The 25,225-nt window shown below is 36.2% G+C and overlaps 1 protein-coding gene across 8 annotated transcripts in view; it reads right to left on the minus strand.

Moving 5' to 3' along the window:
• SNCA (synuclein alpha) overlaps positions 1 to 21,076 on the minus strand; it is a 142,566-nt gene extending 121,490 nt beyond the window's left edge. Inside the window, exons 1-5 of one of the 8 annotated variants that reach the window (XM_036922086.2) lie at positions 19,877 to 20,000; positions 19,214 to 19,284; positions 18,264 to 18,409; positions 9,718 to 9,759; positions 3,975 to 4,117 (exon numbers count right to left, since the gene is read on the minus strand). In XM_036922086.2, the coding sequence (XP_036777981.2) occupies positions 3,975 to 4,117; positions 9,718 to 9,759; positions 18,264 to 18,384 (306 nt within the window). In that variant the 5' untranslated portion in view covers positions 18,385 to 18,409; positions 19,214 to 19,284; positions 19,877 to 20,000. The other 7 variants (XM_036922087.2, XM_036922090.2, XM_036922092.2 and 4 more) reach the window with 7 other exon arrangements.
• Positions 21,077 to 25,225: the final 4,149 nt, after the last annotated feature.

Below are 25,225 nucleotides of genomic sequence, written 5' to 3' on the forward strand. Positions count from 1 at the left end.
ACCAAAAAAGCATTCCCAGAGATACATTCAGCAAATAAAAAAATAGAAAAATAGAAATGAGCTACTAGAATTTTTGGTTTTAAAAAAAAGCAAACCAAGAAAACACAAAAGGGAGGGAGGGAGGGAGGGAGGGAGGGAGGGAGGAAGGAAGGAAGGAAGGAAGGAAGGAAGGAAGGAAGGAAGGAAGGAAGGAAGGAAGGAAGGAAGGAAGGAAGGAAGGAAGGAAGGAAGGAAGGAAAGAAGGAAGGAAGGGAAGGAGGGAGAGAGAGAGGGAGAGAGGGAGGGAGGGAGGGGATATTTGTCCCCTCATCAGTCAAGGGGAGATGGGCCAAATGCTCTCAAAGGGCATGAGCCTGAACACCAATGCTGCCTCTCCTGTTGCAGCATTCCTGATATTCAAGAGAGGCACCAGCCACCAAGAGAATGGCACAGCCATTAATCCACTTCAACAATCCAATAGCCCTGCTAATCACATTCCTCTTCCTGCAAGACTCATGAAATGCATCAGCAAATCTTGTTGATATACTTCCTACATAGTCTTTGAATGGATCCGTTTCTTTCTTATTCCCCCACGTTAGTTTATGCAATGTCTTGGTCCCATCACAGCCCAGCAAACTGCTCCCTTGTTTCCACTTTTCCTCCCTTTAATCTGTTTCCTGCCCTGTATTCAGAGATATCTTTTCAACATGCAAACTTATGACCTAACATTCTTGCTTCAAATGCTTTAACAGTTCCTTTATTCTTAGAACAAAGACGAACATTCTCAACATGACTGACCACGATGTGGCCCTGCACACCTTGGCAGCCTCGTGCTCCTTATTTTCTCGGGCTCCAGCTGCAGCCCTCTTTGACTTGCCAGGGTCCCCTCCTACCACATGAGATTTCCTCACGTTGTTGCTTTTGCCTGGGGTGCTTTTCCGCTAACTCCTACTTAATGTTTATTAACTGCCAGTCATTTTGTAGTTTTCAGCTCAAACATCACCTCCTCTGGAAAGCCTTTGTGATAGCCCTCCATTCCCCCTACCCCACATTAGCTAGGTCAGCCAGCTCTTAGCTATTCTCAGCATTATGCACCCAATAGCATTTAGCACAGTTTATAGTTACACACTTACTGCGTGGTGATTATTACTGATCTTTGTCACTAGACTATAAATGTGCTCAATGAAGAGAAAAACAGTGTACACTTCTCTCATCATTTTAACCTCAATATCTAGCAAAGTTTCTGGCAAATAGTGAGCAAGTATTATTTCTTGAATGAAGAGTGAATGTCTCGATGGGGTCATTAACAATTGGTTAAAGCAACAATACATTGTTTAGTTCCACTCACCAGACTCACTTTGATTGGTTTGCATGATGAAATTAAATTATTTGAAATTTCATAAAAAACAGATTCAATGACTTTATTTAAATTATCTAGAATTTCTTCATCCCATAGATGTGGCTACAATGAAAGTTTATTAGTGTCTTCCTTGAGGTATTATAGAAACTCTGAACCTTATTGCTAAACTGTGCTTTAACGATTTTCTAGCATAGTTCCCTCATTGCGTGAGAAAGAGTTTTAGGAGATCTTTGAAAGGTCATCCAGCCTATTGGTGACTGAGAAGGGATGAAAACCAACCATTTAAACTCCCAGTTCAATGATTTTTTTCCTACAACTATGCTTCAATTTCTCAGTTTTACAGCTTCATTTTCCTATTAGAAAGTTAGAAGAACCTATAAGTACCCATAAGAGAAATAGCTCCATATGGTTAATTTTATCACAAAATTTAGATTTCTGCTTTAAAACACTTTTTAAAAAAGCAATATTTTTAGAAGGGCAAAAAATAAGCCCAATTTTCTAAGTAATGCAGCACTCTCCTACCTTACTTACAATTTATATTATAAATCTTAAATGGGGGCAAGAAGGGGATGGCACATGTTTCCCTGGTTTCTTTGTATTCTGAAGCAAAGAATTTTTCCAGTTAAATCTGTTTGTCCATAGTTCAGTTCACATAAATGCAAAAGGAAGGTAGGTTTTAAGGAAGTAGTTGGGGAAGTAACAGTAGTGAGAAAGCCCTACTGGTATCCAGTCTATTACAATCAGCCTTTTGACCCTCTTACTTCCCCTCTGTACGTTTCACTTTCTTCATCTGTACAATCAGGGATTTGGTCTAAATCATGGGCTCTGTCTGTTGATGGGCTGCCAGGTTGCCACTAAGCCCCTTGGTGTGTGTATATGAATGTGTGTTTTTCTGGGAAAAGGATCCATAGCTTCTATAATATTGGCAAAAATGTCTGGGACACAAAACAGGTTTTTGCCTTTGTACAAATATATAAGGTCCCTCCACACTTTTGAAATGTAATGAAGCTATGAATGCAATTATAATTTCAGATGGAAAACAGGAATTAGTATAATGATTAGTAGAACTAGTAAGATTATTTGAAAAATATATTCTCCACAAAGGCATATGGCATCAACCATAAATTCACGTGTCAGCTGAAGAACACCAGAAGTCCAGTCCAAATTTTCCATAATGAGAATCAGTTGTCCCAAACAACGCAATTATATATAATAAGTTTCAATATGTCACAGGTTTTAAGTCCTGCTTTTTTAGTACTAATGTCTAATGATCTACATAGGTAGGCCTGCTACCTAAGATTATGTGTATGGAAACAGTACAGAGCAGTTTGCCAGCAAATAAAGCCACATTCTTACAGTTTTCAGGACATCTATTCTACAACTACGTTCATTGTAACTGTTGGATGGCTGAATATATATAGCTCTTATGGTTGCTATACTACATGTGTAATTGTTAAAAGACACATAAATAAAAATCACTCTACTTACTCACTTACTTACTTCCTTTCCTCCTGAATACACGTTCCTTAATTGCCTATATGGGTTAGGCACTTTTCTAGATGCTTGTGAAATACTAGTGAACAAAATAAGTATATTCCACCCTCATGGGGTTTATATTTTAGGAGGGAAAAATAAAATAAATATACATAAAAGTAAGTTACTTATTATTTTAAAGGTGCTAAGCATTTTGGGGAAAAAAGGGAAAAAAATAGACTAGGGAGACTGAGAATACCCGAGCTGAAAATGGTTCTAGTTTCATATAGATCAGGATAGGCCTGAGAAGGTGTCATTTAACTCAAGACCCGAGGAGATGAGGAAGTAAATATACAATCTTGGAAAAGAGCTTTCCAGACAGAGGGAGAAGCCAGGGCAAGGGTATGCTTCAACAAGGGATTTGTTCAAGAACTAGCAAGGGGGCCATTGTGGTAGGGAATAAGCAAAAGCATTCTGCTGCTGAGGTCATGGAATTTGTAAAATTTCATCCATTTGACACCTATGTTCTATTATTTATCTGTGTAAAACGAAAGTCATAATATCTCTTGCATAATCTTACTAGAGCACCATATTTATTGAGAAATCCAAAGTTAAAATTCTTCTGAGCATTTGAAAATCACCCCAAATTCATGATCTCTGGTTGGTATGCAGTTTAATTCTCTCAGCTTCCCCCCGCAAAATACACACACATATTTGGCAATGAAGTGCTGTGTGACAAGAGTTATGCCACTTAGTAAGAGATGATGTCATTACAAAGAAATCAAGTATAAGATCTTCCTTTTGAAAATTTAGAGATTGGGCACAAAGCATGTGTTATATCCCAAGGAAGAACTACCCCACTCTTTATTGAATTCCAAGATTCATAGCTAATATGAAAGCACCCATTCTTCCTGAAATGTCACAGTTCTTTTTGGCATTTAATGTATTGTTCATTTCACTAACTTTCTTCCAGAAAAGGAAACCACCATGATTACTGTACAATATTCAAGGCATGTATCTGGGTTAATACCTCCAAAGGAATACACATATAAACGTAGTACTTTTCACAAAGGGAGGGTCAGTCAGCCCTTCCCCCAAATAAGTAAATGCACCATTATCTCAAAAGCATACAAATTTAACATAAAAATGTGTGCAACTGTACCTTGCCCAACTGCTCCTTTTTACCAAAGCCAGTGGCAGCTGCAATGCTCCCTGCTCCCTCCACTGTCTTCTGTGCTACTGCTGTCACCCCTGTCACCACTGCCTCTCCGACATTTGTCACCTGCTCTTTGGTCTTCTCAGCCACTGGGATAAATCAAGAAAAAATAGATAGGGGACAGTGGAATAACAACAACTTAAAATCATTTCACATTCAAATTTCAACTTAACAAAGACCTGTATTTACATAGATAATTGAAGAGTCAGCAAAAATAAAAGCTATGGAGATTTCTAAGTGAACTGGAGTCTTTGCTAAAACATTTTGTTATAACCATGCAGATATTAAAAGGTGCTTCGAGTTTAAATGATCACAAACTTAGAGCCTTGAGTGATTTGGGTTTGACTTACATCTTATTAAGGAAAGTTTACAGAAAGCAATACTTACAGGTGCAGTTGTAATGTTATCAGTCTCAGCATACAATTTATTTCTTTATTTCAATTCCAATGCCAATTCTTTGAACTCATTTGGCATGTTCATTTTCACCACCTCTTCTGAGTCACACAACACATATGTGCTCATACATGTGACCATCAGGTACTAACAAGAGTAAGGAATGGCTATGAAAGAACTTTGGTCCTTTGGTAAAATTTCAGGTATGAAACAGAAGGGTTTATAACAATTAGACTGACTTTCAATAATTATAATGGGAACAATACAGCTAGACATTAAGGAAAGTATGGAAATGAAGAAGTTTGTTGAGCACACTTACAATTCCGTTGCATAAAACAAAATACAATATGGTGACTCAGTCGATTTTTATAAATAAATAATTAAAAATTTAGAGAAGATGGTGTAAATAGTTTGGGATTAGAGTTGGAAGCATAGATTGAATATCATATCAAAACTTCTCCAAGACCATATCCAATATAATTGCTGAATTAATCTTTCTATATTACCTCCATGCAATTACCAAATAAAAGAAGCTCCAATAAAAAAGTTTGTTTCAATTAACTGAAGCATTCTATGAAAAAGCAGCAGAATACAAGAGATTCTGCTCTATTAATTATTTCAAGTCCATTTCAAGGTGGAGGAACAAAACCATCCTCCTTTCTCTAAACCTTTTAACATTTATATCCATAAAACCTCGTTTTGCATCTCTCATCTATATCTGTGTAATGCCTGCCTTTGGTTCTTTTGTGTTCCCAAATTAATTTTTTGTCTGCTTTTCCCCCACATTTCATGAACTTGGTTTTGAGTGATATTCTTCCTCAGGTCCTAAGCAAATAAAGACAGTTTTTCGCTATGCTTTATGCTGGTAAACATCCTCTCCAGATAAGTCCCAGCCAGAGGAACAGAGGAGATACCTTTCTCAGCTGCTAAGTGTTAAGTGTTGTGTGTTAGTCACATCACTGTACAGATTTCATGCCATCAGCTGGGAGATGCCACATGATTGAATAGTTTGGATACAACAACTGGTTTTCAAACAGACTACTTGGGTGTGGTGGTCTATATGGATAAAGAAGCATGCTCCTCAGTCCTAGGCAATGTTGGAAAGCTGAAGTGGCCTTAGAACCTAAAACCAGGAAGAGTCCACAGCAGGTGTTACTTAATATTGGCTTTTTGCCACTTTGGGGGATATGGCTGATGTCTCTGAACAAGAAATGGTTATTCCCAATGCAAAGTTCAATTTAAATGCCAATGAAAACTGTACTGGAAATTTGATGTTTTTAAACAGTTATAGAATGTTAATCTTGCAAACATAGTGAATTATGGGCTTTAACTTGTCATTCTTTACTTTTCCAAGAACATGAATAGAAACTTTTGCTTGAAAATGAACATTTCTTGTTACAAAAGTCTCAAAGACAAAAATAAATTTTGATCTTTTCGCACTCATAATTTTTTTGCCAGCTATGAAAATTTATTTTTACAATATTTAGACAATTCTTTATATATATATATGTATATACTTTATTTTTTATGCTCATAAACTGCACAGCAGAATACACTTCGTACTTCATTATAATCTCATTAGGTTTTATCATTGTAGGAGTAAGTAAATGAGTTACATTACAAAATGACAGAGTGCTTGTAGCAATAAGACACATTTTGAAACATTTCTGTAGGACTTGATTTATCTAGTGGATTATCCACTGACTTTGTACCCCTATGGTTTCCCTGCTAAGGCTTTTTATGCTGTTTTTCTGTTCACTGACATCCCAAACAAAAGCGTGCCAAACAAAAGGGAAGGACACACACTCAAATTCGGATACTCTGCATTTAACAAATGTTTTCTGTTTTTAAGGGAAAACACCTTACACCCGGAATCAAAATGAATGCTTTCCTCACAACCAATTGATAGTATAATATTTTAACTCGCTTATGTTTTCCCACATATAAGCCAGTCTTTCCCATTTGGGCTCATACAGCTCCATCTGGCCAGAGCCTTGATCTCTCTCAGATCTCCTTTTCTCTGTTTACTTGGCAAATTCAAGCTGGTGTTAAAACCCAGCATGAAAATCAAGTTCCATGTTAAATACTTCTCCTAACAAGTATCCTTGTTCCTCTTCCTGTGAACCCATGAAACTTTAGATATACCTCTACTATTGAATGTTATCCATTTCCCTGTAATTATTCACTTCTCAGTATGTCCATTCACCTCTACCAGTTTGAGTCATAGATGTTTCATTTTTCTTTAATTATTTTACAATAGGTAATAATTTTGAATGGATTAGAAGGAATTTTGTGTATTTCTATAATTTATACATTAACTTTATATTTGACTCCAGTTAACGATAAAATTCCAGAATGAAATCCGGCACAACTTTCAGAACAGATACACTAAATCTAACCTTTGCCACTAAACACAGTTATAAAATTAAGAAGATCTACCTTTGAATAGTTATACAGATTATAAATTTGAGGAATATAAAAATATTCTAAATATAATAAATATCAATTAAAACATTAAAAATCAGTTCTGTTCATTATTATGTAATAAATTTGCTTATAAGAATCAAAACCTTCAGAAAATCTCCAATAATAGGAACTTCTTTATACCATACTTTCATAAAGAAAAAATAAGTAAACTTATGTTAACATTTTTTAAGGAGCCTTCAAAGACATATAATTCAGTAAGTCCATATCAAATACACTGTCATATTTTTCTATAACCTGATTCATTACAGTGAGAATTCCAATAATAATGTACTGACATTGAAAAGCCAGGACTTAAAATAGAGTTTTCTTGATTTTTATCATGATATTGCTAACTGGGATAATTCATATATGTTGAATTTTTTAGGTGGCAAACTTCTGGCCTAACTAAGTTTACTGAAGTCTATATTTCTCAAAAAATAGGTAATGGGATGAGTCTCGGGGAAATTTTTCTTTTAACATTAGCTGACAATGTTAGGTACCATATAGCAGTTTCTTGCTTCCTTGTTTTAAGACTAATAACAATAAGTAACACTTATTCAACACTAACTATATACCCATAGTAAACATTTTAGACCAAACATAATAAGCAACCAATTCTCCCTCTCCTTAACCACTGAGGTAATTATCTTAAATTTATTTACCCTTATAATTGTAATTTGGAATTTTACATTAAATAACCCTGCTGAACAAATTAATTCATTTATCTGATATGGGAGAAGGATGGTGTTTATTGCTGATTTATTCAAGCACAATTCTCATATCCAGTCTATTTATGAGATTTTTGATATTTTACCACTGCCAGAGTGGATTTTGGTACAATGGCTGTAAATATTGCCCACACCAAAAACATCATGGCCTAGCTGCTTAGCAGCATCTTCCACAGAGCTCTATGAACACTAGTTTTATTCAAACCAGTAACTACTGAAAGAAGGTCAAATAAATTTGAGAAACCATGCATTAAACTAAATTACGCAAATTTCATTACTATAGGGCATCTCAGATTCTTTAACATGCTAAAAGGAAGATATGATATATAAAGTTTCCCAACATTATAAAGCCATGGAAACATAAGCTGATGGACTCTTCTCCCAAAAACATTTTATAAAACTCCACCTTCTTGTACAAATGTCAGTAGCATTCCTGCAGGTGCAGCACGTGTGCACGCGCACACATACAAATCTCATGTTTACAGTGTATTCTGGAGAAGACTCAAAACCTCCAACTTTGTCAGCAGATCTTCTTGCAACTCATCTCCAGAGACTCCATTAGATGACAATATTAGTTGTCTTCTTTAATTTTCACCATGGACTCTAAACCTTACCACATGTTTTTCTGCTTTTTAAACCACATGGTTTCTTCAACTATCAAATGGAACAGCATTAACCTAGGTAGGTCCATCAGATGGTACAGTTTCCAACTCTCTGCTAGCCAGTTCTTATTAAAATCATGTTTAATGGCATCATGTTTATAGAAGGTACCTATAAATCAACACAGACCATATACTTGCCTGGTTCTTGGTGTTCCATATTGGATTGCAACAGAGCGAATGTAAACTGCATACTTTAACTTAGCTTCTAACAGAATCATGTTCAAAGGGTTCTGTTTTAATTTTACACCCTCATTTTTTATAAAAAATATGTATAAAATATTTATATGAATATTTCTCCATCAACTGCAAAAAATGTTACTCAAGATAGATCCACTATAAAGTGATAATAAGTAACACCTGGTAACACACAGTATTTGCCTTCATTATTCTAGGTACTTTGCATATATTAACTCACTTAACTCTTGCATAGACAAGGAAACTAAATCACATACGAATGTTGAAGAAAATCACACAGCTAGTAAGGGGTAAGTAGAAATTTGAACCAAGGAAGTCTGGCTTCAGTGTTCATGATGTCAACCACAATAATGTATTAATTCTATTTGATTTTCCCCATTTCTATTATATAATTCAGTATTAAGAACATGTTGTTTTTCTGAGGCACTATATGTGTACTGTTTTCCGATCAAATGAATCATTTTTCGGATTATATGTCTTGTTTTACCACACCTGTCAGGAAGCCTGGCATATCCACAACATGGAATTCAATCATAGCAAGCCTGTGGGCTCTTAAGATTTTAGATTTTGGTCCTCCTTTGAACTTTTCTATTGCTATCACTGTTGTCCTCATCATTACCACCATCACCACCATACTTTTCATGATTTTTGCTATTTATTTGCTGTAATTTTCTTATAGACCTATTCAAATTCTTGGAGAAATTAGGCCAAACAGAGACAAACACAATAAACACTTTACTGATCATTCCAAGGGTGTTTCCTATAATGTCTTCTGAATCATCAAGGAATTAATTATAAATAATTAATACAATTATGTTATATAGTCAATTATATATCATTAATAAAATTTAAAGTCAGAATATTTTATTGTATTCTACAGAAAATTTTACATAAAACCTTTGAAAAATGGCAATCCTTATACATAATTTGTGCTTGCAGTTTGTCAAACCATAAAGTTGATCAAAATATTCAATATGTTACACTTCTGTAAATTAAATCGAGCCAGTCAATTTAGAACCATCATTCATTACAGTTAAATATATTGTGTTTTATTTATCATAAGTACTTACCTATTTAAAAATATTTAATAAAGAAGTGAGGTTAAACAAAGCTGACATTCGCCTATAATGTCCCTATATGGGCACAGTGATTGTTTACAACTACATTCTGAGTGACCAACGTACGGACTATTGCTTACTAGGTATTTTCAATATCATCCTTGTATATAAGCCCCACGGAGCTTACCTGTTGTCACACCATGAACCACTCCTTCCTTGGTTTTGGAGCCTATGAAAACAAACAAATTCAAAACATAAATCTCAAACTGGCCTTATATTGCTGGTTAGCTACTTATAAATACAACTAATCCAAAAATATATCTCAATCTTCAGAAGATATCATCCAGGGACAAAAACCCTAAACAAGGAAATCCAGTTATCAGTACAACAAATAGAAGAAAGCACAGCTAACAGGAGGTTCTTTCTAATTAAGATTTTAGCACACAGCAATGGCTTTTTATCCCCTTGTGTCCCACTTCACATATCAACTTACAGAGGAAAAAAAGAGGTGAGATAACACTGGTGCTGGGTGGGAAGATGATTTTGGATTCAGAACTGTGGAAACTTTGCAGAAGTACAGTACGACAGAGAGATTAGGTAACCCATGAAACACAAATAGAAGGGGGAAAGAAGGAATTAACATTTGTTGAACACCTATTACGCAAAAGACATTTTACACCTCATCTCATTTTAATCTTTGTAACATCCATTTAACAAAGTGTATTATGTCCATTTTATACATGAAAAAATTGCAAATCAAAGTTAAATGCTGCACCTAAAGTCACACAGGTAATAACTAGCTTACAAGCACATTCATATTAAGTTCTCTATGATCCTAAACCCACATTCCTTCCACTAAGCCAGGCAAACCTTTAAAAGGAATAAAGTACTTTAACATTCAACTGTTACTAATGCTAACTTCAAGAAGAGGAAAGATAGGAATTTACTCCAAATCTTGACCATTAATAACTCTTATATAAATAATTAATATATATTATTAAAACTAAGCTTACCAATTTTATTCATAAGCTTTCTAATATTGATTTTTTCAGTGTAATTCACACCAGTTTTTTAATAAGTATGTTTTCAGAGAAAATAAAAATGGACTTGCAAGTCATTTGAAAACTGCCCTATAAATCAAATAACGTAGTTCTTTCAACATAGAAGAACATAAGAAAATGAGGACATAATAACTGGGAAATTATTTAAATATATATTTGGATATTAAGATAGCAATCTTCAGTTTAAAAATACTCTAAGCTTTAAAAACCCTTACTGAGTATGTTTGGAATAATAGTAAACACTTTTTAAAACAAATGGAAATAGTAGAAGGGAGCTCCAATTTTTCCTTATCAGTCAAATTAATACATATGATTAATTGAATAATCTCTAAGAACTAGTCCTTAGATAGCTCATGCAGCAGAATTAGTTGGATGGGAGCACTGGTTAAAAATGTTGACTATAGAGTCAGAGCCTCAAATATTCAGCAAATATCAGATACAAATATTGCATTTTTAATAATCTTCATGATCTAATTCTGGTAATTCATGGATCAAATTTGAGAAACACTAGTCTGTAACAGTTTCTAGTTTCAAACTTATTTAAAACTTAAAAGTACATATCTATGATTTTAATACTATGATCAATAAGATGATCTAAGTAAATATACAGGATCATGTATTTGAACATGTTCATTTAATATTCTTATGAAGATATATAAATATGGCATTAAGCCAAATTTGCATGTATCATATTTAACTTATGTTTTATAAAAGAGTTAAGAAAACTTTCTACATTTAATGAAACAATTTAAATATATTTTAGAAGTTTGAATTTGAATATATTTAAGGACAGCCAATGAAAACAAAACAAAATAAACTATAGCTTTTTGGTTAAGAATGTGGGCTCTGGATTAGATTTTCTGTATTTAAATCCTTATTTCACTACATAATAATCAAATATACATCATTTAGTCAACATGAAGATCAAAGGAAAAACACATGTAAAGGTGTTAAAATAGTGTTATTTTAACTCAGTATATTATGTTATTCTTCACACATAATATATATAAAGGGGTCTGCAGTTTAAAATACAGGACAAATCACTGAATCATAAATTCATATAAATTAAATCATGCAGTTGTTTAATATGTAAAAGGATACAGGATAGCGTTTCATGTATTGTGATGTCATGTGTGAGTGTGTGTGTATGAATGCAAGCATATGTGTATATTTTGCTGTCAATGCTCATTTTGAGTAGTACTGTGGGATCAAAAAATCAATACACACAAGCTGAGTTGAAGATGTGGAAAGTGATCTTAATAATCAATAAGGAAAATTATAATTCATCAGTGGTAAAACTTTTGATTTTTTCATGACCTTTAAAATTTGTTGAAACATTAAAAATTCTCTTAGATGTTTATAAATGTATAAGGAAATGAAAACTAGTAAAATTAATACTTAATATATTGTAACTTAAGACACTGAGAACTGAAGTGTTTCATTTCTTTGTAAAAGAAATTTTCAAGAGTAGTTTAAACAATGATTGTTTCTTCTCATTGTATAATTTCCTGTATGGAGCAGGCACCTTTTCTAAGTCTTAGAGAATTGTCATACTCCTTTTAAGTTTGTATGTTTACATAATGTTACCCTTTACACTTTTAATGTCAGGCTGTATCTCTGATAACTCCCTTAATGTAAGGTATTTTTGCAGCAGTATTTCCTCTGGGACATTTTCACCTGATTCATCAGAACTGCTTTTTCCATGTATTTACATCACCTTCAGTAAGCTCCTCTGGCTACACTTCTAGAGTCTTCTGAATGGTAGCAGTGTCAACATTCCCATAGCTATTTGTTAAATAAATCTATATTTGATTCAAATTTTATTTCCAGCATTTTTCACTTCATTTTTTGCTGCACTTTCACCTATTTTGACCAATTTCTTCTTTTAATTATGCATTTTTGTAAAATATCGCATGTGTTTATCACTGGGAGACAAGGAAGCAACATGAGTGCCAGCTTAGCTGTCTGTCTGAACTGAACAGCAGATGGGCATCAGTCAATCGCTGACAAACCGAAAGAACTGCTGCGATCTGATCATGGATTATAATGGGTGTTGGTTATTACGTAGTGATTTAAGAGCAAGGAACCACGTTTGCACTTTATGTAAACAATCACAGTTTATGTACTGTGGTAAAAAAAATTTGAACTGTGTTGTAAGGGTCTGGTGTTATATAACTGTAGCAACTGAAATTCTTATATACTGGAAGTAGGCAAGGGGAAAACAGACTACATGTAAGAGAGTATTTCTTATCACTAACCACCTGCCACTGCTTGCATCTCATTTTTAAAAATGACTAGTAAAAAGGAAAGTTTAACTGTAAATGTCTGGTCTTTCTGCCTCAGCAGTACCTAAGGATTTGGCATTTGACTCGATTATGGAATACATCCTGAATCAAAGATAAATGAGACTCTTAATGAAGTTGCTTCATATTGACACAATCACTTACTGTTTGCTGTCAACTGTTTATTGGTATCTGTAATTAATGATTAACATTTAGCTGAGGAATAATATGTAATTGAAAATATATAGGTGCAAAGTAGCTATGTGACTGGTAAGATATAAAAGTTGAAGGAACACCATAGAAGATGGCTTCCCTGAGCTGAGATGGCCCACAACTATCCCATCTTATCTCTCATGACTGCATAAGGCTACAGAGTAGAGAAGGTCAGAAGTAATGCCTGGGAGTTGCAAAAATTCAACCATCCTGTTGTTGTGCATATTGACTTTCTTAACGTGGTGCAAGTGAAGCATATTGTGATTTGAGAGTTTGATATCAAATACATCATGACCACTGCTGCTTATTCAGCAAGGTGGCATTGGAAGAGTTTTAAAAATCACTTCCTTGCTTGTACTGTTAAAATACTTGGCATTATAAAAAGAGAACTAAATGTTTTCTCCCTTTCAATCTAACTCTCAGTTTATAATTTCTGAGCCATTTGACTGAGAAAATCATTGTCTATTAAATTGAAGTGTGTAGGTTGAAAATCTGTGTACAAGATATAATAAAAGGAGAAAAAATCAAAAAAGACATTGATTCTTATAGTGGTTCTCAAATTGGTTAGAAGATAGCTGCCAAAAGTACAACATTATAAAGGAATGAGATTACTTTCCTCATATGAAAACAGTGTGCCAAAACTTCAGTCATAGTGAAATTAGAAAATGTTCTTCAGTCATTTCCAGTTTTTCACTCAAGTTATTGATAGTAGTATTTGTAATGAAGAATTAGAAGATAAAAAGAAAATATGTTGGCAAAATAATTATTCTGTTGGAGAGCTTATTTGAATCTTGGATATAAAAACGTGCTTTACAAATATCAATAAAATATTAGCAAATCAAATCCAACAACATATAAGATTTATTACCATGACCAAATGGGATTCATCCCAGGTATGCAAGGCTGGTTCAGCATTTGAAAATCAATTAAAGTAAGCCCTCACATCAACAGGGTGAAAAGGAAAAATTACATGATCATATCAATAGATGCATTAAAAACATTTAACAAAATTCAGCATCTATTTGTGACAAAAACTCCCAATAAACTAAGAATATAAGGGAACTTCCTGAGTTTGATAAAGAATGTCTATTAAAAAAAAAACCACAGCTAACATATTTCATAAGGAACTAGGGCTTTCCTACTATGACCAGGAACAAGGCAAGAATGCCCCCTCTCACCAGTCCTTCCCAGCATCATACTGGAAGTGCTAGCTAATGGAATACAATAAGAAAAGGAAATAAAAGGCATATATATTGGGAAAGAAGAGATAAAACTGTCTTTGTTTGTAGACGACATGGTTGTCTATATAGAAAATCCAAAAGAATTTACCAAAAAAGAAAAAAAACCACCCCTGAAACTAATAACTGATTATAGCAAGATTGGAGGATACAAGGTGAATAAGCAAATGCCAATCACTTCACTATAAACCACTAACAAACAAGTGGAATTTGAAACTAAAAACACACCACTATTTACATTAGCACCAAAAAATAAAAGAACAAAATGAGAGAACTGACACTACTTGACTTCAAGACTTAATATAAAGCTACAGTATTCAAGACAGTGGGGTATTGGCAAAAGACAGACAAATAGATCAATGGAACAAATAGCCTAGAAATAGAAACAAATAAACATAGTCAACTGGTTTTTGACAAAGGAGCAAAGGCAATACAAAGATAAGACTTTTCAACAAATGGTGCTGGAACAGGTGGCTTTCTACATGCAAAAATATAAAGAATATAGACATGGACACTGCACTCTTTATAAAAAGCTAATTCAAAAGAGATCATAGACCTAAATGTAAAATGTAAAATTATAAAACTACTAGAAGATAACACAGGAGAAAACCTATATGACCTTGGTATAGCAAATGACTTTTGTATACAACACCAAAGGCATGATTGTCAAAGAATGAATTAACAGGCCAGACTTCATTAAAACTAAAATTTTCTGCTCTGTGTAAAGACAATATCAAGAAAATGAGAAACAAGCTACAGACTGTGAGAAACTATCTACAAAATGTAAATTTGAAAAGAAAATGTTATCCAAAATATACAAAGCACTAAAACTCAACAATAAAAAAATAACCTGATTAAAAAAACAGGGCAAAGATCTTGGCACATCACTAAAGAAGATGTGTAGATGGCAAATAAGCATACAAAAATATATTCTGCACCATATATAATCAGAGAAATGCAAATTAAAACAATGAGTACGACTATACACCTATTAGAATGGCCCAAATCCAGAACACTGGCAACACCAAAATTCTGACAAGGATGTAGAATACCAATAAATGCTGTTCATTGTTGGTGGGAGTGCAAAATGGTACAGCCACTTTGGAAGACAGTTTCACAAGTCCTTATAAGACTAAACATATCCTTATCATACGATACAGAAATTATGCCTTTGGTATTTACCCAAAGGAATTGAAAACATGTCCACACAAGACTTGCACATGGATGTTTATAGCAGCTGTGTTCATAATTGCTTTAGAAGAAACCAAGATGTCCTTCAATAGGTGAATGGATAAACATCCAGAAAATGGAATATTATTTAGTGCAAAAAGCCATGAAAACACGTGGAATAACCTTAAATGCATATTACTAAGTGAAAGAAGTCCATCTGAACAGGCTGTATACTTATGATTTCAACTACATGTCATTCTGGAGGCAAAATTATGAAGACAGTAGAAAGATCCGTAGTTGCCGGGGACTGGGGAGGGGAATACAAAGGCAGCATACAGATGATTTTTAGGACACTGAAAATACTCTATATGATAGAATAATGATAAAGACATGTCATTTTACATTTGTCTAAACCCCTACAAAGTACAACATTATGAGTAAATCCTAACATAAACTATGGATTTGGGGCAATGTTGATGTGTCAAGGTAGGTTCATCAACTGTAACAAATGTAGCACTCTAGTAGGGAATATCGATAATGGGGGAGGCTATGCATGTGTAGGGAGAGAAAGTATATGGGAAATCTCTGTACCTTCCCCTCAATTTTGCTGTGAACCTAAAATTGCTCTAAAAAATAGTCATTAATTTTTGTAAGTGTGCTTTATTACTTGTATGTTGTTTTATTATGGCATTCTCAGAAAAACCTGCAAGGTAGTTACATTTGTCTACAGTATCTTAGAGGTAGTTAGTAGTGTCACTTGGGCTAGAATTTAGGTTTGTCTGATATCAAGTCTATGTTCTTTTTACTTTATCAGGAGTCAGTAAATGAGTGTACAGTCTATGGCCAAATCAACTCACCACCTATTTTGGTAAGTAGAGTTTTATTGGAACACAATCACGTTAATTATTGTCTATGCTGCTTTCACACTAAAGCAGCAGAGTTGATTAGTTGAAGCAGACCTAAAATATGGCCTAAAATACTTACTCTTTAGCCCTTCACAGATAAAATTTGCCAACCCCTCAAAGATACCACTGTGTGTTCTCATGATCAGTTTTCATCCTAAATCCTGTGTCTGAGTTCTAAAGTTTAATCCTGTGTCTAAAGTTTAATTAGACTTTAGAACATAATCAACAAGTAATTTATAGAACATACCATGTGTTAAATACCATGACAAACATTGAAGATGATTTAAAAATATGTGATATATAAACAAATTACAACTTTATATAATAACATTGGAGCAAATAATAGAATTAATCTCAGAAAAATAAAATCATTTTATTTGCCCAAACTTATAGTTGACAATGAAAACAAAAAGTTTTCCAAATGATAAAACCTGTTTATCATCTGTAAAAGAGTGATGTATTAAATTAATATTCAATATTTTCTAGACTCACTGCAAACTAATGGAGTGAATATTAGGATCCTAAAACCAACTTTTGAAGTTCCTAAATCACAAATTAACTGAAATCAAGAGTAGTTGCAAGCATGCCCTTGCACAACTTGGAAAGCTGAGGATAAATAAATATAAAGATATCAATTATCTGTATGTCACTGATTCAGTATTCTAAATTCCATCTAAAAAGACATAATTCACACGTCATAAAAATACTTGAAACTAACTCAATTTTTTTCTCTTGTAACACTCTGTGTAAAATTCAATGATTTTCTGTAAATATGTTTTAAGATGAAGTGTAAGTTAATTGAAGATTATAGTAAGATCAAGCTAGCATAAAAAGAGTCTATAAACAGTGAGAAAACAATATGAGAAGCAGTCATAAAGATAATTCCAAACATAGCTTTTCTCCCACCCATTTACGTTGGAGAGACAGTGTAGCTTTCCACCACCAACCAGCATAAACACAGCACCCTCTGCCCGCCCTCCACCTCCTGCCTGTGGTTATTACTGCTGCACCTCCCACCAGAACACACAGAAGAACTCAGGGGAGCAGAATGGGCAGTGGGTGCCTATGTGTGCATGTGTCCCTGTGGATGAATGTGCATGCATGTGTCTACTACTTCTACAAAGAATTTGAAGTGGTTTGTAAAATAACAATCTAATACAGCTCAAGATAAGGAAAAGAGGGTCATGATCCACATGAATGCTCCAAGGTGGGAATTTAGGAACAAGTAGAAATGATAAGCATCAATATCATTATTTATTATGCCTGTCTTTTGATAAACAAACTATATAAATGTCTTCAAGATACTAGTAGCAGCCCTCACGCACTTTCTTGAACAATTATGTCCCCACTTTAACCAAGCAGTCACAAGGAATAACTCCACCAAAGACTTTTCTGTCCTTTCCTATGTCTCTTTTTACCTATCCCAGGGCCATATAAAAGTCATTTTAAAATAAGAATATACTAAAATTAGCAAAAATATTCATGATTATAAAAGAAATCAAAGGACCATGAATGATTTTGATTTTTAAACTATTCTTGATTGTTTTTTTAAAAGACTGAGTTTTAAAAACTGTCCTCTGAAATATAGTCATTTATGAGCATAAACATTCATTAAAAAAGAAACAATAAAGTCCTACTATTACTGAAAAATTAATTTGGAAAACCAAACGATTAGCACCACTTTTTACTATTAACTCAAACATGCACATTCACCTTTCCACACTTACCTCTGACTCAGTCCATCCTTTTGACAAAGTGATAATGCAAATATGAACCAAGCAAGAAATACCAGCATTTAGGGCATCAGTCATCTTAATCCATCAATCATAAATAAATATCAAAATGACATTTGGGGGTTACCTACCTACATACAGAACTCCCTCTTTTGTTTTTCCCGCTGCTTCTGCCACACCCTGTTTGGTTTTTTCAGCAGCAGCCACAACTCCCTCCTTGGCCTTTGAAAGTCCTTTCATGAATACATCCATGGCTAATGAATTCCTTTACACCACACTGGAGAACACAAAATACACTTTAAATGAGAACTTTTGGGTAAAACAAAATAAAATTAGAACCACCCAAGGTAAAAACCAGTGAAAGATCAGTATAACTCCCAAAAGTGTAAGAATCTTTTAAGTGTCCTCTTATTTCAACCACTGGACAAAGAAGCCTTTTTTTAGCTTCTGCATTAAAAATTTAGCATCCCCCATTCATCTTGGCTAGTAGAAGTCCAGCTGCCTAAGTATGGATTAGGATGAATCATCTGAGCTGTTCTTACTGCAGTTACGAAGTGGAGTTGCTTGAAAAGATGGACCCCTCTTTCAACTTTCCAGGGTCCAAACAGCGACAGGGTAAGTTAGAAGTACAGTTTAGAAGACAGATCACAGGAAAAAAAGGGAGCTGGAAGCGTGGGGTCAGGATACTTTTAAAACGAATCCCAGAAGAGGGCTAACAGGCTCATCATGGAGAAGGCATGGAAAAGAACTTCTCACTCTGGGTGTGGCTTAGCGTCAGCCAACATCAAGCCCACCCTCACTTGCCCTCATCTGCGGGACCACTCACCCCGGCCGTCGTCCATCGCCCCCGAGCAGGCGCGGTTCCCACTCACAAGCAGCCTCCCGACGCGCGCCAGCCACGGGAGGGGCAGTTCTCAGCGCGCAGACCCGGCGCCCACACCTGTTAACCCCTTACCACCTGTTGACTTGACCTCCCTGCACTTCCATTTAAGTATTTGCCAAACGCAGTTTGCCTTGATTATAGAGAAAACCAAGAGGGCGGACGGGGGGGATGTAAGTTGGATAAAAGTTGGAAGCTCACGCTCCTTCGAGCATTCTCGCTTCTCCCGAAGGAAGAGCGTATCCCGGAGAAGCATCCTGACCTCTGAGCCGCTGGGGACGAGAAGAGGGGAATATCGGGGGCAGGAGGGCAGCCAGGTCAACTGGGCTTCCCCCGAGCTAACCAAAGGGAGCACAAGCACCCTCCTCCGAGAGCCCTGATGCAGCGGGTCCTCACGGCAGCTCCAGCCTCCTCCCCGGAGCCCACAGCACTCTTTTCCCACCAGGTTTCTTCCCGAGCTCCAAAGCTGCCCGTCTAAATCCACAGGTACTTACCTGGGTCCCTCTGCTCCTCACAACTACGATTCCTCCCCTCCCCCGCCTCTCCTTTATAAAAAATTAGAAACAATTCCCCAATATTATTTAAGTGGAAATTGGGAGGATGAGGAGCGCACAGGAAGGGCGGAGGCGGCACCGGGAGAGGGCTAGTCCCCGGAGGAGGCTGCTGCCAGCATAACCCGGCGACGAGCGGCTGGGGGCGTGGGAGACGAACCCACAAATCTGTCGTCGAATGGCCACCCCGCGTCCCCCGCACGGGAGGATCCGAGAGGAAGAGACCCGGGGTGGGAAGGGGCGGCAGGGAGGGAGCAGGGAGGACGCCAGAGGCCAGGCCCGGCCCTCGGTCTGCCCCGGAGCCGGCACACACCTCAGCCCGCGTCGCCGCGCTCCGCCGCTTGCCGCCTCGCCCGGGTCCCCTTCCTGTCGTCGCGGCCTTCCTCCTCCTCCTTCTCCTCCTCCCGCGGCTCCGCCGCCCCCGCAGCCGGTTTGTCAGCGCCTCTCCCCGCCCCTCTCCCTGCGCTCGCTGCTTTCCCCGCCGTGCGCCCCCCACTCCTCTTCTTGGATGGGGATGGGGGATGGGGAAAGGCTGTGCCTCCACCTCCGGCCGCCCGTCTGGTTCTGGGAGGCGGGTGGGGAACGCTGCGCCTCACCTCAAGTTCGGGGTCACCGGGGCTGCTGAGGCAGTTGAGAGCTCTTGTGTCCATTAAGCTTGGGTTTCTGTCCCCCCTCTTTCCCATCCCCCTCCTTGGCTGCCTCCGCCTTTCTCTCTGTTTCCCGGCGGGGACCCGCAGTTAGAGCCCGCTTGGGGGAAAGGGTGCAAGCGATCAGCCACCAAGGACAGAGCCAGTCTCCGGGGGAGCTGCTGAAGGAGACAGGCAGCTCCGGGAAGGTGCAAGGACCCGCGCTGCCGAGAGCACGTTTCCCTCGGATCGCTGAAATTTGACCGTAGGACACAACGTTAAGGGTGCTTTTGTCCAAATGCCCTCCAGATTACGTTTGTTCTTAATGTCGGATGAGCCCGAAAGGGTCTCTCGCAGGGGGAGAGGAGACTAGTAAGGAAGAGTTACAGGTTCAGAGGCAGAAGGAGGCTCGTTAAATCCTCGTCCCACCCCACTATCACCACTTTCTTTTCCACCAATCAGCGGCTGCCAGACGCCGATTTTTACGTTCAGTGGAGCACGGAATAAGTATTCCCCAGCCGTCGAAACCAAGGGATTATAAGGTTTTCCGTTCTCGAAATAGAATTTGCTTCCCAGACCCAAATGCCTTGATGGAAGAGAAACCAATCCAACGTGGCTTAGTCTCCTGAACCATCGTATCTAATTTCTCCTCAGCCCCTTCTGAAAGCGACCGTCTACACACACTCACCTTTCTGATTTCTGATGCACGTTGCCCCCGAGCCGATAACCCACCCCATCCCACACGCAGACACACAGACGGCGAGAGAGCTTTAAAACAATTTGCATTGATTAACACATTTTCACCTCTTTCAGAGCTGGAGGGAAACAGCTGTTACCGGATCACACCCGAATGCAGAACCAAGCTCCTCCCTCTAACAATGCGCTTGCTTTCTTTGCCTGGATTGGGAGGTTGATTATACCACAGGAAGAGAATAACAACTCTTTGCTGTAAATGTTTGGTGTTGTGTTTAATTTTTTGTAGGAAAAAACAATTGCCTTTTCTAATGCTTGCACACATTTAGGTTCTGAAATTTGAGTAAAAAGCAAATTAAATCTATAAAACAACCATCTGAAAGCAAAAGGGAGAAGCAAGTATGTATATATTGCTTAAACTAGTCTTTGCATTATGGGTCTGCCTTAAAAAAAAAAAAAGCCTTTCCAAAATGCTCGTAATTTTGTTACTTTGGGAAACAAGGTTAAACTTGGGAGCTGTTTTGCTGTCTGAATGAGAGTTTGAACAAGTCATGTCCTCCAGTTCACAGTTTTCTTTGGTAAATGAGATGAACCCAGATGACCCCTAACTCTTTTATTATGGAAAATGTTCAAACAGATACAAAAGTAGAGAGAATAAAAGACTCTCAAGTAAATATCACCAGTTCCCACCATTTTTCAATACATGGCCAATCAAGCTCTATCCATATGGCCAGCCACTCACCATTTTTTATCAGCACCCCCTCCCCATTTTTTTAGTAAATCCCAAGAATTACATATATCTTTTGCCCTAAAAACATTTCATTATGCATCCATAAAATGTAAGAACTATTTTTAAATAACCACAATAATATTTAGATGGTCATTTTTCAAAATTGAGGTTTAATTTACATAGAGTGAAATCCTCAGATCCTACACGTTCCTTTAAATCAGTTTTAAAAAATACATGCATCCATGTAATCCACACCACTGACGACACAGAACACTGTCATTACTCCAGAAATTTCCCTCGTGCCCTTCTTAGTTGTACATGTTCTAGAATTTCGTGAAAATTGAATCATATAGTAAAAATTTTTGTATCTTTCAGCATACTTGTGAAGTTCATGTTGTTCATGTATCAGTAGTTTTTCTTTCTATTGTTTTTTTTATTGTTTTTTCTTCTTATTGCCAATAATAAATGTTTTCCACTGTGACTCATCACAACTAGTTATCTTGATAGGATTTTATGACACTTATTAATATACCATGAGATGTGTTTAAAATGTACCAGGGATCTCCTTGAGACCTAGTGTTTTAAATCAAAGGAGTGAAGAAAGTGACAGGTATTTTAGGCCCCACAGCAGATCAATGAGAGAATTATTTTGAAGTGGTTGTTACATTTTGTGCTTCTTACAGCATAGCATAATTACATAACACCTTTTTATGGTACTTCATGTTTGGCAAAGGACTAATGTACTGTGTCATTTAATCATAACAAGTGAGTGGGTAAGTTAAGTTTTATTATGTACCTTCTGTAAACGGAATCTGAGCCTTCAAGAATTTCAGTAAAAGGCTGAAATTGCTCAGCTCTTAAGTGGCAGAGCTGAGAAAAATCTAGCAGGAACTGTTCCAAAATATACAATTGTCTCCTGAATTGGTAGTTACTCTCTGGAATCTTACAAACTGGGTGTAGGAGAGGGTGGGAGGAAAAAGGCAGGACCCAGTTCTGTTAGTAATAGCTTTTGAATTAGGATATGACAATGCAAATCAAGAATTTATATTATTATAAAACAGTGTATTCGTATTTGAAAATTTGCCTTTTCTATATTGGTGATTAGAACCAGTAGAGGAACAAGATTTCTCATCACCTCCCCCCCAAAAAAAGGTGTAAAACAAGCTTTTGTCATTTATAATTATTGTAGTTTTATGTTTTGCTCTTTTGCACACTGTCAGAGTGCCTTGAACACAGTAAGGATTCAATAAAGTTTTAATTACTGGTAGTATCAATGGTAACATTGCTTATGTTCTACCTGTAGTCTCTTAGCTCTGTATTCGTAAGGATCTGACACTACTCAAGGACAACAAGTTAAAGATTTTTTTCTTTTCATCATGGATTGAAACCATAGCCTTGAGTAGAATTTAACTGTCTGAATATAATTTTTAAAATTAATCTAAAATAATTTTTTTGAACTCACGGAATGGTCTGTAACTCATAAAGAACATGGAGGCCTACTGATGTGCATATTTTGTGAATTACTACATGTATGTTTGGGTTTCTCATAATAAGTGTAATGAATAAATATAATCTAAATATTTTGTATACTTTAATAGGATTATCTTGTTTGAGTTTAATACAGTTATTTAGCTAGAGATTAGCATTCTGTGAAATGCATAGTTGACCTAGAGACTCTCTGTCTTTCCCATAAAACAACTGATTTTTTTAGTGACATGTGATAAAGCTTGTGCTGCAAAGTGGAATGACATGAAAAATAAGGAAGTTACCTGTGACCAAGTATTAAAGAGAGGCTAAGAATTGATCTAATGTGTTTAAATGAGGAAAATACAGTCTTTACTATCTTTGAATAACACTGTATATCTGTTGTGAACTTGAGGGGCAATGTAATGATGACTCTTGGGCCACCTGTTTCTTATTCTCTATCTGTGCCTTATTCTTATCTTCTGCAGATTTATGAAAAACATGAAGGGGTGAGATCTTGGTAGGATTCTACAGGCACAGACAAAATAAGCCTAAAGCATACAAATGGGATGGAATTGTATATGATTTTGGAAAGGGTTGAGTTTTGAGACAGGGCAGTAGGATTACTCCATAGAGATGTGAAGAGCGATGAAGAGGGAGTAGAGCGTCCAAAGAATGTTGTCTAACTTAACCCCATGGAAAACTTCATGCTGTTTTTACAGTACTCTAGACAGCAGAAAATAATGAACATTTATTCCAGCACATGTAATTTATCATATTTATTAATACTATATATATCTTCAACCATGTAGAATGACTATAAATTATGACCACAAGAAAGTGCCATGTTAAATATGGAAAATGCATTTGGGTATTATTTTAAATATCACTGTGGTTTTTGTGATGAAGACATGCAGGATCCACAATTAATGACTTTAAAGCCAGATAGAAGAGATATTTAAATATTTTATGATGTTAAAAGTTTAAATGACTTTAGTATTAGAAGAAAAATGTATTTATGAGCTCAAGAAAACCCCACTGGGCGTGGTAGACTTCTGAGAGTAGAAGTACTGCGTACAAGTTAAATGCAGGTACTTACCAAGGTTCTACTACTTGGTAGCAGTGACTGGGAGCAAGTATCCAACCTCTCCAGTGTCAAATTTTCTCATCTATAAAATGGGGATGATATTTTACTTGTCTTGTGTGATTGCTGTAAGGGATAAATAATATGGTTCTTAGCAAAGAATGAAGCATCATAGAATCTCTCATACAAGTAGCCATTATCATTATCTAGCCCCATGTTTTAGGGAACATTTTTTTTCACTGCAGTAGTTTTCACATTATTCATGGCCCTCCCCAACTCTCATCCTACCTACAACATATCTGAGGTATCTGATGCCTCCCCATCAGTAACTTTAGTTTACTATGGTTAATAAAAAATCTCCAACCATGATGGAAGTAGTGGGGAGATGGAGTGGATGAAGTCAAGTATTGACAAGGGTCATTAATGAAAAAATTGTCAATATTCCTTTTCTTTCCTTAATATGTGGATTACAATAGCAATATCTCTTATAGCAATTTAATTCTGCAAGCTGAAGAAATAGAGCAATAGTGAGAGAATTAACATTCTCTATCTTTATTAGACAGTTGCACATTCTTGGAATCTGTTTTTTCCATTATTATTATTTTAAAGGGGGCAGTGGGAGAGTTCTGTATAAATCATGTTGATTCGCCAAAGGAGAAAAAGAAAATGATGTAACAAATGTTGTTCCAAGTTGCCAAACTCATTAGAACAGTGACTCTGACAGTCTTCAGAATGAATAGCCAATTCAGAGATAAACACAGCCTCTAATGTTCCAGGTGAGTGAAGAATAGACAGACTGAAAAGACACTAACAGGTCTATTTCTATTTTTCAACAGCACTTGTTTTCAGAAAAGCAGAAAATAAATCGATGAAAATACATTTCAGGAGAATTTATGTTTTATGTAGTGTTTTGAACTGAAATTATAATACCTTAATAAACAGAGAAATCGTAACAAATTAATGAAATGAGAATGTTTCTTATAATGTCAAAATTATCCAGGCATCTAATATATTTTCCTCTTTAGATAATTTGACAGTATGAAGTGACATTTAAGAAATTTTATT

Source organism: Manis pentadactyla, chromosome 5, assembly GCF_030020395.1.
Source record: "Manis pentadactyla isolate mManPen7 chromosome 5, mManPen7.hap1, whole genome shotgun sequence".
Lineage (NCBI taxonomy): Eukaryota > Metazoa > Chordata > Mammalia > Pholidota > Manidae > Manis > Manis pentadactyla.